General features: G+C 51.2%; 1 protein-coding gene across 1 annotated transcript in view; it reads left to right on the top strand.

Annotated features, from left to right (window-relative positions):
• Nucleotides 1–1,078: 1,078 nt before the first annotated feature.
• The window catches only part of LOC122376959 (rho GTPase-activating protein 18-like), a 30,804-nt gene continuing 19,689 nt past the window's right edge, over nt 1,079–12,193 (top strand). The window contains exon 1 of the mRNA XM_043356933.1: nt 1,079–1,462. Coding sequence (XP_043212868.1) covers nt 1,400–1,462 — 63 coding nt within the window. The 5' untranslated portion in view covers nt 1,079–1,399. The remainder of the gene's footprint in view (nt 1,463–12,193) is intronic.

Here is a 12,193-nt window from a genome sequence, read left to right as displayed (position 1 = left end):
CTCTCTCTCACTCCTCTCCTCTCTCTCCTCTCTCTCTCTCTCTCTCTCTCTCTCTCTCTCTCTCTCTCTCTCTCTCTCTCTCTCTCTCTCTTCTCTCTCTCTCTCTCTCTCTCTCTCTCTCTCTCTCTTCTCTCTCTCTCTCTCTCTCTCTCTCTCTCTCTCTCTCTCTCTCTCTCTCTCTCTCTCTCTCTCTCTCTCTCCTCTCTCTCTCTCTCTCTCTCTCTCTCTCCTCTCTCTCTCTCTCTCTCTCTCTTCTCTCTCTCTCTCTCTCTCTCTCTCTCTCTCTCTCTCTCTTCTCTCTCTCTCTCTCTCTCCTCTCTCTCTCTCTCTCCTCTCTCTCTCTCTCTCTCTCTCTCTCTCTCTTCTCTCTCTCTCTCTCTCTCTCTCTCTCTCTCTCTCTCTCTCTCTCTCCTCCTCTTCTCTCTCTCCTCTCTCTCTCTCTCTCTCTCTCTCTCTCTCTCTCTCTCTCTCTCTCTCTCTCTCTCTCTCTCTCTCTCTCTCTCTCTCTCTCTCTCTCTCTCTCTCTCTCTCTCTCTCTCTCTCTCTCTCTCTCTCTCTCTCTCTCTCTCTCTCTCTCTCTCTCTCTCTCTCTCTCTCTCTCTCTCTCTCTCTCTCTCTCTCTCTCTCTCTCTCTCTCTCTCTCTCTCTCTCTCTCTCTCTCTCTCTCTCTCTCTCTCTCTCTCTCTCTCTCTCTCTCTCTCTCTCTCTCCTCTCTCTCTCTCTCTCTCTCTCTCTCTCTCTCTCTCTCTCTCTCTCTCTCTCTCTCTCTCTCTCTCTCTCTCTCTCTCTCTCTCTCTCTCTCTCTCTCTCTCTCTCTCTCTCTCTCTCTCTCTCTCTCTCTCTCTCTCTCTCTCTCTCTCTCTCTCTCTCTCTCTCTCTCTCTCTCTCTCTCTCTCTCTCTCTCTCTCTCTCTCTCTCTCTCTCTCTAAGTGATGCTTCCACATCTCATCTGATTTGTGAATGGGCTCACCAGCACGCACCCCACCTCCACCTCCTGCACTCTCTCCACTGCCGGAGGCTGTACCGCCGGAGACTGTTCTGCCAGAGACTGTACGCTCCCATCACCTGGCCCGCCGACGGAGTCTCCGACTGGAACGCACTCGGCCGCGTGGCCAGCTGCCGAGAGGTGTGCTGAGTGGGGCTGCGCGAACGGATAGAGCACGTGCGGAGTGTTGTGGCCTGTGGACGATACTGAGAAGCTGAACTGCGGGCCGTGCTGTAGACAGGGGCTCGATTCTCAGACGACCCTGAATTTACCATCGCGAGATATCTGACTGCGACTCACAAGAAGGGAGATCGAGCAGTCAGCTCAGTGGTCTCCGGCTGCCATATAATTCTGCAGATCAGTGCCGAATCGGACGGAGGAGCCGCTTTATGTCATCCTGAGTCGTCGGTAACGATGATCTCCCATCCGTCGTGGCTCTGGTCGTCGGTCTCAGCCGCCAGCGAGGTCAGCAGAGTGGTAAGTTGGATCGTCGACGGGGAGGATGCAGGGTCTAGATTACCTCATATATAACCAGGGCCGGGCAAAGCGTCGGAAGCTGCCTGCTCTGTCAGGCCCAGGGGCGTTGATTGAGGAGGGGCTACGTCACTCAACACCTCGGATCTGAAAAGCCACCGCGAGTAGCAGGCTGACCTGTCGCTCTCAGGGGTGCTGATTAGGGGCTGGTTACGCCACGCTATATCCAGGGTCAGAAGTACCGTCGGATCGTCGGTAGCAGCCTGACCTGTCACTCTGAGAGGGCAGAAGCTGATCGATCGCCGCTCGTCACCGCTCGCAGCTATTGTGTCACTACCACTGAAACAAAACGCCGCCACCGTGTCTTCATTGGCGAAACATGTGATCGTCTGGTGGAGACACACACAAGGTCACTTACAAATGCACGAGGCCCACTTTTGACTCGCTGATGACCCGGCGAATATGCTAATTGCTAATGATCGTCTCTTTCGCTTCGAAAGGAAGTTAGCAGGTCAGAGATGATGCCACAAAAGAAATAACGAAATAACAAAGATAGTGGGTGAACTGTGTCGTCACCTAAAGTGGTGATCGCAGCCCAAGAGTAACACGAGAAATCATCGTTTGGCTGACTATCTTATCTCAATGTTTGCACACAAGGTGTGATCATACACGTTACCTACATATTTTGTACTTTGTCTATATAGCTTAACATTAGGGAAGGGACAAAACTTTTTTCTCAAAATCAGTGCAAAGTCAATGCCTAATTGCCTACTATTTTTTAAGGGTCTTGTTCTATTTTATTTCCCCTCATAAAGCTCCACTTTTCCTGTACATTTTTGACTTTAGGTCGACTTTCTACATAGTTAGTATGCCATCGACAGACGAAGTCGCACAATCGCATGGATCACCCACCCCTCCCCCTCCACCCACCACGAAGCCCACCCGGCGCGGCCAGCCCACACCTCCCATCGCCAAATCCCGTGGGCCGTGAGGCGTGCGGCGGTGACCGCAAACAGTCCATCAGCCGCAATCGTCGACCGATCCGGCGTCGGTGAAACCATCAGTGAAACTCGCAGCCCCGTCGGCCAGCCGCGGCCAGAGGCACCCAGCCCGAAACTGACAAGTGAGTGAGTAAATGAGCCAAATGGACAAGCGATAGACACTTCATTTAGCACACATGATCGGTGAAGAAATTGGTCTCAGAATGAAGATATCGAGTCGCCAATGTCCAATGACCATGCAGGTGATAAGCAATGTTTTTTTTTGTTTTTTTATTCAGCACGGGGATTGGTGATACAATTTGTCAATGCCACTTATGCTAAAAAAAGGTAAAGGTAGACATTGATTCACCCTAAGATAGTGCGAAGCGGGCTAATCAGAGCTAGTGAGAGCTATAGTGAACTAATCGGAGATGGCTGATCCATGTGGCCAGAAACTGCGCCGACCGCAGATGTCGGGCCCAGCAGAGAAGTGCTGAATTCCACCTGCCAATCGCTTACTTATCGAATCGCACTATATTATCCCGGGACGCTAGATAGAAGACAAACGTGAGATGTTAGCGTGACTGTGCTTCATTGCATGAGCGCCCCAGTCATCTGTTGGGGCACGTTCAAAGCATCTTGACTGGGAGACTGTCCCATCGCATGCGGTTTCAATATTACGGAGATTCTCAAATGCGACATGTCATCATTGGCTCCCAGCTACAGATCACTACCTGTAAACGCAAAGCATTTTGCCTAAGTTCAAACCCAGAGTAAGCCCAAAACGTTTTTAGGATTTAGGTCGTAAACTTGACTTTTAGATACATGTACTTGACAACACCGATATCACCACACATGCTCATAAACGCCATAAATAGCTAAGCATGGCACTCTGGTTGAACCCAAGCGTGGCTCCATAGTTTAGGCCCGTCTCGGCCTGCCCTCCTCTGCCCCGCCCCATCCACAATAGGTCCCACGACGCCCCGAAGTGAGTCCCACAGCGCCCCAGGTCGGGTCCCACGGCGCCCGAGCGACAGCTGGGGAGAGAACGGTTTGTCTCGCGTCATCAGGCGTGCGTCACAGACGTCATCAGCCGTCACAGACGTCATCGTTTCACCCGCCTGCTGTCGGCTGTTACATGAGTCGTTAGGCTTTGTAAAAGTCGTCAGCTGCGGCACGGCTCCGGCCGACTTTCGAGTTTCATCCAGTGTATATGAATGTGTCAGGCGTCATCGGCCGCTGCGGTTTCCGCTAGCCTTCCGGAAGCAATCCGGAGCCGAGGCAGCGGTGGCAACATCATAAGGGCCGCCACCTGTCATGGCGGCATCGTTATGTCATTGATGCGGTGTGCTCAGTGTAAGGCATTAGCCTAGGGACTGTGTAAGGCCGTGTTTGAAGCATTCCCTCCTTACCACCCTCCTTCCGACCCAGTTGCTCGGAGTGGTGCGATGAGGGTCTAGTAATTAGAGAAAAGGAAAGACCGACATGTTACCATGCTCGCCATGAACTGGCTGGGTGTATGCTAAAGCGCTTTAAACCTTAAGTTATCGCTACTGTGCGATTTTATGGCCAAGTGTTGCTTTGCTTATTATCGATCTTCAGTAAACATCAGTAAATTCAGTAAACAAAACCCTAAGGCCTTTTCAGGCCTCTGTAGAGCTACTCATCGAGCGTTTATGTGGTTAGATCATACTTATACCTATTCCATTTTCAAATACGGCTCAGGGTTCATCAAATTAAAAAAATCGCATACCAAAAGGACTATTTCTGAAGCCATCCAAGCCATCCGCTAACGAATTATCGGTTCAACCTGAATCAAAATAAAACCGAGCCGAGCTCAACCAGCATCACACCAAAAGAAACCTTTCACACGAAGCCCAATGCCCGGAGGGAGAGCTGCCATCTCACCCAGATAACTCACTCCAGCTGACCAGTTCACCCGCGTCACATGCATCAGTGGCCGTGAGAAGACGGCGCGTTGAGGAGCGACTGACAAATTACCGTGTCACGGTGCCGGCTGCTCCCAAAGCGGTCACGGCGCCGCGCAACTGAGGGGCGTAGATCACGCGTGGGGCGGCTGACGCATGGCTCGACCGTGAATGGGCATCCGACACGGACAGAAAGAAGTAGTGATTGCCACACACACACGGTTCTGAGCTCGGCCGTCAGAGTCCACGGAGGATTGATGATGTTGTTGAACAGAGCTGCTGGTCTCGGAGCTGTTAGGGTTGGGTAGCTGCGGGAGTGCGCGCTCGACTATCGATTTGTGCTGGAACCAGCGCATGTATGCGCCACGATATGGACATTGCTTTTGCATTTCCAAGACGTTCCCGACTGTTTCAAGCCATCATCTTGAAAGTAGCATACATACGCTGGGTATCAATACCCGAAATATCTGTCTTGCTGGGTATAACACTGGCATTTCAACTGATAACTATACAGGGTGCGAACGATAAATTAGGACAACTCAAATGGTGCGTGGGTAGATATTTTAAGTTGTACACTTCATAAGCTGTTCATTCCTGACCTTTAGCCTGAAGTTTGTATTGATCGGTGCGTTTTGAAGCACGGGGAAGAGAAAAGGGCCGAATAGCAATTCCGCTGAATGCTAGGAATTGATATGATGCAAAAAAAAATTGTCACACGATGTGATTGATGTGAAAAATTGTCACATAGGCGGCGGAACGGGGAGGGCACCAGAGCACCGTGCCCCCTTTGATTTTGGCATTTTAACATTATCCCTATGGGCGTTGCACATGGAAAGAATGGGACCAAAAGTCGGCAGTGCCCCCCCCCCCCCCTCTTAATTGAAGGTGTTCCGCCGCTACTGGTCACATCTCAGCATTCACGCATTTATGAGTCACGTGTAAAAAAAAAAAAACACGAGAGCGCCATAGGGCTTCAGCACTTACCATGCTAAAATGTGCATGCCCGCTTCACATAAGCTGGAACGCACAAACTTGGTAGATTGCTGCATTCCAGATAACCTCTGTGAGCACCGTGGCGAAGCGCAGCCGCCCATTTATGCTTCCGTTCAGCATTCTGAGCAGCCACGCATGTCTGGGCACGGTATGGGCCGGCATCCGCCTTCGGCCATTCCAAAGCACCCCGCGCCGGCAGCTGGGAGTCCAAGGTTGGCGACGCCAAATCACCGTGACCCTCCCGGAATCTGCCCGAGCCACTTCTGCATGACGCCCTGCGGCGGCGGCACAGAACAATACAACGGCGCTGTGGGTCATGCCGGCGGCTCTGGGCAGGGCCGGAGGCACGGAGCGGAGCATGGATTGTGCGGGGCACGTGTCTCGGTGCTGGGGGCACGGCCGACCGGAGTTGAGGTCCACGGTGGGGTCCAAGTCACTGGGCTGGGGAGACACGGCGACGGTCCCAGGAGGGGTCAAAAGCATGGCTGCTGAGGCGACATGGGAGGTGGGCTTACGGTGAAAAGGTGTTATGTTTTGATTGGGAGGATTCGCTGCGTTTTGGATAAATTCTACTTTTTACAAAGAATTTGTCCATGAACGTAAAAAAAACACACATTCCGCTTCAATTCGCTGTAGATCAATGCTATTTTGCAATACCAAATTGACTGTTTGTTGAGATGTTATACCTGATGTCCCGTCAAAATAAATGCTGGTCATTCCCACCTGGACGGACTACTAGAAGTAATTTCGGGCTGACCAGTCACGAGCGAGTGGGTTGTGGCCTGCAACCTGCCTAACCGGTCCCGACCCACCCGACCACTCAGCTTGTTAGTGCTCCCGTTCCGACACAAGCAGACCGACTCGTTCCAATCGCGCGATAACTTGACCGAGCTACCAATTAAATTTACTTACCGGATGAATGTTGTGGCTCAAACAGGCTGGCTGCGCTTCATTGCAGACTTCTAACGTATAACTCCTCTCCTGCGATAATGCGAATGTGCAACCTTCAAAATAATTATAACCTTAGATTTTCAGAATGCCTAACAACTATGAAAATTGAAAACATGCAGCGAAACCGGATTCTGGGCAACCTGTCTAGAGGCTAATGAACTTGCAGACCGAAATAGCTCACCCACTGATCTTAAAACTACCCGGCTATTTGAGGCAGCGGTCATTCGTAGGGCCAGCGCACTCCGCCCCGACTGTACGGGCGGCACGGGATCGAACCGCAGTCTCGCCACAGTGGCCAGTATTTGACCAGCTTATGGTCATTCCAGTTTCCCAGGGGCCGTTGCCGTTTTTGCGTGGAGTTTGGTGGTCAGGTGGCGGGCCAGCATCTAGCAGCGGTTACACAGTGGCCGTGCTATTCAGAGCGGCTGGCCGGGCCGCTTGACTGCGTCCGGTGGTGGGTCTGGTGGGTCTGGTGGGTCTGGCGGGGTCTGGTGGGTTCTCCGCCGTCAGCCGACGCCCACCGGCTGCAACGGACGGTGACGGCGGCTGACGCACAGTCACCTATCGTAGGCCATCGGAGCCTTTGTCGCGAGGAGACTGGACAAGAACTGGAGCATAACGCTTTGATCTGCAGATAGAGTATATGACAATGCAACAGGTTGAAGTGTGCCGTTGAATCGCTGCCCACGAACCGAAATCTGCATAAAAAGCTCCGCAAATGGGAGGGCTGGTTCATCTGAGGCTGACGCTTTCGGATAAGTAAACCATAGCCATATTTATAATTACCTACCTTAGGATAGTTCAGAAAGTTATAAAATAAGCTAGAGTGACGCTCATTGGTATCTAAAAGTACTTTCCCCTCCCTCATGCTTACCTAGAATGCTCAGCAACAGCGTCCATTTGATATTTTTTTACCCCTGATCTTACCAGTAACAATTAAGTAAAGATGAATACTTGTTATTGATTGCCGAGCCTCTTCCAGTTCCACGATCCATCCAAATCATTCACTCCGCATTATCGTGTTGCTGTGACACGTGTAACTTCTGCTAGTAGCATTGAAACAAATTGCTGTACAGACTCGTACAAATTGCATCGATAATGACAGCAATCATTAGCACCACGCACGAACACCGCACGCCTGGAACCGATGACGTCACAGCAGTTGCGCCTGCCTCGTGCACCACTTTCGCGCCTCATTGGGGTGAAGATCCGGTGCCGGTGTAGCAGTCAGTTTCCTGTGGTCTGATTTATCGACGTGGCCTCGCACGAGCCGGGTCGCGCATCGCAGACACGCCCAGCCAAGGACGGCGCAATGACTTGTCATTCCTCACCGCGTCTGTGTTGCGTGTCAGTGACGTCATCGGCTCAGGGTCGCCGGCTCTAAGTGGAGCTGAAGCGGAAATCACCTATCGTTAATACCCGGGTTCGGCCCGGGTTAAGTGCAAAAGGGTGGTTCAGGTTAGTCATTCTACCAGGTTGTCAATTAATCAAGAACAAAGCGAGGTCGGTAGTAGGTGACACTACCGTTGGCATCTTTTGTTTCATTTTCTAATTTTACAATCAAAGGACATGAAACAGGAGCATTGTTGGTATGCATAATGCACATGCAGCGCTTGGCATGAAAATAAGCACCAACGCAACCGTGACGGGAGCAAGGAACGGATGCCAATCCTTAGTTATCATCAATAAACATATTAAATAAATACCAATGCTATAAATATATTTTTAAAAAACTAAGACATGACAGCATTGGGAAACAGTTCCCTTTACACTCAGACACATTTCAACCGGTTATTATTCATACATACATGCAGGCAGGTGCACACGACCAGCCAAATGGCTCGGTCTTATCTGAACAGTGGTCAGCAGACCGAGAAATTATTACCTTGCCCTAAGTTGCAATTTCGCAGGAATAGGGGAGTAGCTGTAAGGTACCCTTGAGGTTCGCTTTCGCCTCTACGTAATGTACCACCGTCGTGTCGTGTCGTAGCGACAGCAGTCACCTGCGTCTGTGACCAACCTAACTCTACCTAGACGAGCGCAGTGGTCTGGCAAAGCATATTCTCAAATGTTTCATAAGGTGAAAAGCTTTGTGTACATTCGGAACAGGCTGCTAAGAAGCAAAAAAAATCGTTGAGAAGTGGGACTTTTTCATTTGAAGTGACTCACCAACATTCATCGCACAAGAAAGTGTTCAAATTGTTGCAGAGGTCATGACTGCTATGATTCGCACTTAACTGATCCAAATGATGCTACTCGTCGGTGTGAATTATGCTAGAAGACCGAAGATCTATGATTTATGCCCTCCTCTGTTTTGATTTATGTTTGTGCCACATGGAAATTCCAGGAACTTCGGTTGAAATCCTGAACCATAACCTAGAACATATCTCTGACATGCAATCGTCGATCTCGTCGACCGATAACTTGTATATATCTGCATACACTACGGTTTCCAAATCCTATAAACTTTTCGTCTCGGAGCTAATACCACCTCCACTGGGCCATGACCTAAAATACGACTTCCCTCCTCCAAAAGTCGCCGTCAGCACATAACGAGGCTTCTTCCATGGCTTCTAACGCCGATTGGCATAATTCCTTGTCGGCACATGGCTTGTGCAACACGGAAAGATTTCTAGTAATGACGAGAAGTAACGCTGAAGTGATCATCAATGATGTGATTACTTTCGCAATCAGACTTTCCTTTCGATATTGCAATGTCTAACGGTTCGAGCTTCGCTCCCTTGTGCAGCTTCGCAATGGGTCGCCTTCCCTTCCATACCTCCTATACTCCTCCCCGGGCAATTAATTCGCGAAAAACAGTTACATAATTTCGCCCACTCACCCACTAAGCCCCCAAAAGTCATAAAACAAACCCGACCAGCAACCAGTAGCTTTGTTTACCATATACCACCCGTTACATTAGTCAGGCGGGCCCAGCTACACGGACGCCGCCCTCCCCCTCCCTCCTGTCAGGCTCGACAGGAAGGTGAGCACGCATCGCCGCGCTTCGCCGCACTTTCTCCCACACTGTCAGCGGTCAGGATATCCTTCATAGGCGCCGCAGCAGGCACCTCCGGGCAACTCCGGGCACCTCCGGCTGGCGGCCCGCTCCGCAGGGTCCGGGGCGCGGTCCGGGGCCTTGGCGGCACGCTCCCGCAGCGCAGCACCAGTGGTACTGATTGTGGTGCCTGGTGGAATAACACCACTGTCTAGGGAGGGACACAACAGTCCGAAAAGGCCGACACATTTCATCAGGGAGGGGACATCACACAGTCTGGGCACGGACACACTGTCTGGGGCGGGACACATCGCGATCCGTGTGGCTGACCGGGAGAAGCCTTACGTGACTGACGTGCGGACGGACAGAAGGAATTAGGAGGGAAGACGGTAACAGGAGGGGGCGGGGAGGGAATGACAAGGTCAGGACGATGCAAGGATAGTGCGTTAGGGGTTATTCGGCTTGTGTGCCGTTCATTCCATTTTCCTGACTATCCGTGACAGCCAGCTAGACTTGTAAGGTCTAGGAAGTTATCAAACACACACAATACAACACAGCACATCATCCGCCGCTCGTCCAGCATATCCTACCGTTCCCATATGTCGCGTCGCAGGCCGACGCTTCGTCCGAAGACTCTATAGACCCATCGGTGATTGACCGGCTAAAGGCGGCTAAACGGCCCGCGTCAGTCCACCACGCCGACCGTTTACCTGCGCGATACCGTTGGGCGTCGATCACACGCGGTGTCCGATCCAAATCGGCAGCAGATGGTCAGAATGGCTCCTGTGCGGTTTATTGGTAAATGTCGGAATGATGTCCGGATCAGACGCGCCGGGTTTGATGGCAGTTTGTTCGCTAGTTACCGTTTGTTGTGGGGAGCTGATGAAGAGGCTGGCTCAGGGCGATCAGCGCGAGCGATCACTGAGGAACGAACCAGTCACCTGCCTGTGCCACCACTTCGGAATGACTTTCACTGATTAAATTATGTTGTTGTCGCTGAGCGCATGTCACCCATGTTAACGAGCAAGACCTTTCGTCGAGCGGTTCAATGTCGAAGTTCATGTCATTGATCGATGAGACCGATCAATTTGACATCCATGGTACCTCAACGCGATTCATTCGTTCATCCTTCGGCGGTTTCTTTGCCGAGCTGGGTGGATCGCTCTCGGCTCATGTATTGCTTATGTATTCTATTCCTTTATGCAAGTCATCTACCACGGATCGACATCAGGAAATGTGGGATGCTGGCTATGTCTTTTTGTCATGATAGAACGGCTGTGGTACTTTAGAAGTCGCACATGGACATGCCTATTGCCTAATGAGCAGCTCCGTTCATTTGTACGTCAATAAGACAAGACCTTCTAGGGATGCAACAGAAAGTAAGGGCTATATAGCATGTATCTCGTAAACTTCACACTTTTTGGGAAACAGCACGATTAGTCAATTGCAATCCACCGACTCGGCCTTTTTACATCTTTTTTTGTACACCTTTTTATGTGAACAGCTTCGACGGGTGGTATGCCAACTTCTTCGCCTAAAAACACAAGGTTTGTGCATGATTCACTGCCATTCATTTTCATTGTGTCTTGACAGAGACGTATTGTTAGGTGCACAAGAAGTAATATCAACGCGTGCCACTGCACACGAAAATGCCGACAGAAATGGAACTAAAATCGGTCACAGGAAGCGATCAGTATCAGCAGCTAAATGTGGCATTACTAATGCTCACCATTTCCGTGCAGTTAGCTTGAAATAATCACATCCGTTGCATGAGCCAACTTTGCTAAATGGCCTTACGTGACTCAAAGGACACCTGAAAGCCAACAAAAACTTCATATCAATTTTTCCAGCTGGCAAAACATCACCCAGACCACCCGTCATAAGTCCGGCCGACAATGGGCGACCACGTGCTCCGGTAACTTCAGACAATGACTGGCAGTTGAGAGAAGGGATGTCGTAGAACGATGTGGCCACTGGTTTCAGTTGATAGATGAATGGAACGTCACGGCGGTCATGGCTGACGGACGGAAGGGTGCCACCTGCCCCCCGCTGGCACGCGCAGGGTCATACAGTCACGATGAGCGAGTTCAGTCACCAGTCACGGTAAAAAAAGAACTGGGGAAGCGCTTTGTTGAGGGTGATTCGAGCTGAACGGTATGGGGAGCGCAAAAACCTAATTTGAGGCAGGACACTTCATCGTCATAAAAGAAAACCTACATTACTTCAGAAACTGATTAAACGTCTCATTCTCAGCTTCAGTTGTGGCATGGGCGGGAAGCGCTAGTCTCTTATCCTCAGTCACGGCTTATTAGCAGCCTAACAGGGCACAAACATTCTCCTGGCTCGAGCGCCCCTGGCAGTTCCCTGGCCGCACCGCGACCCCAAATGAGTGCAGCGCGCGCGACCGCCTGCGGTGACCCAGGGGCGTGGCGCCGCCTCAGAGGTCGCCCGAGGTCACAGCCAAGGATATCCAGATCCGGCGATACGTCGACAGGAACAGATATATCGCGAAATTAGTCGGTGACCGTGAAGGTTCCATGCGCTGATGCATAAGCGTAGACGTGGAAACGCATGCTTGACCTGCATACTGTTTCGCATGAGGTAACGGCGTGGGTTAACTGGAGGTAGAGTCAGCCATGGAATGAGAGAAAGTGTGGCTAACGCTTCCTTATCAGGCAGTGGTACCGTTTCTTTAGGCACGCTTTTATAACGGCGCTCAGCTGGATTAACTCGACCACCCGCATAGAAAACCAGCGCCTCCATGCGCCTGGTCACGGGTTTCGGTGACAACGGGACCAGTCTTTTGCCTCCCTTGCCCTGTCATCGCCTCATGGTTCCAGCACCTGATCTGACACAAGCGCAGCTCGCCTCAGCTCTCTGAGGC

Source organism: Amphibalanus amphitrite, unplaced genomic scaffold, assembly GCF_019059575.1.
Source record: "Amphibalanus amphitrite isolate SeventyFive unplaced genomic scaffold, NRLGWU_Aamphi_draft 002425F_arrow, whole genome shotgun sequence".
Lineage (NCBI taxonomy): Eukaryota > Metazoa > Arthropoda > Thecostraca > Balanomorpha > Balanidae > Amphibalanus > Amphibalanus amphitrite.
This window is presented reverse-complemented; position numbering and strand designations above follow the sequence as displayed.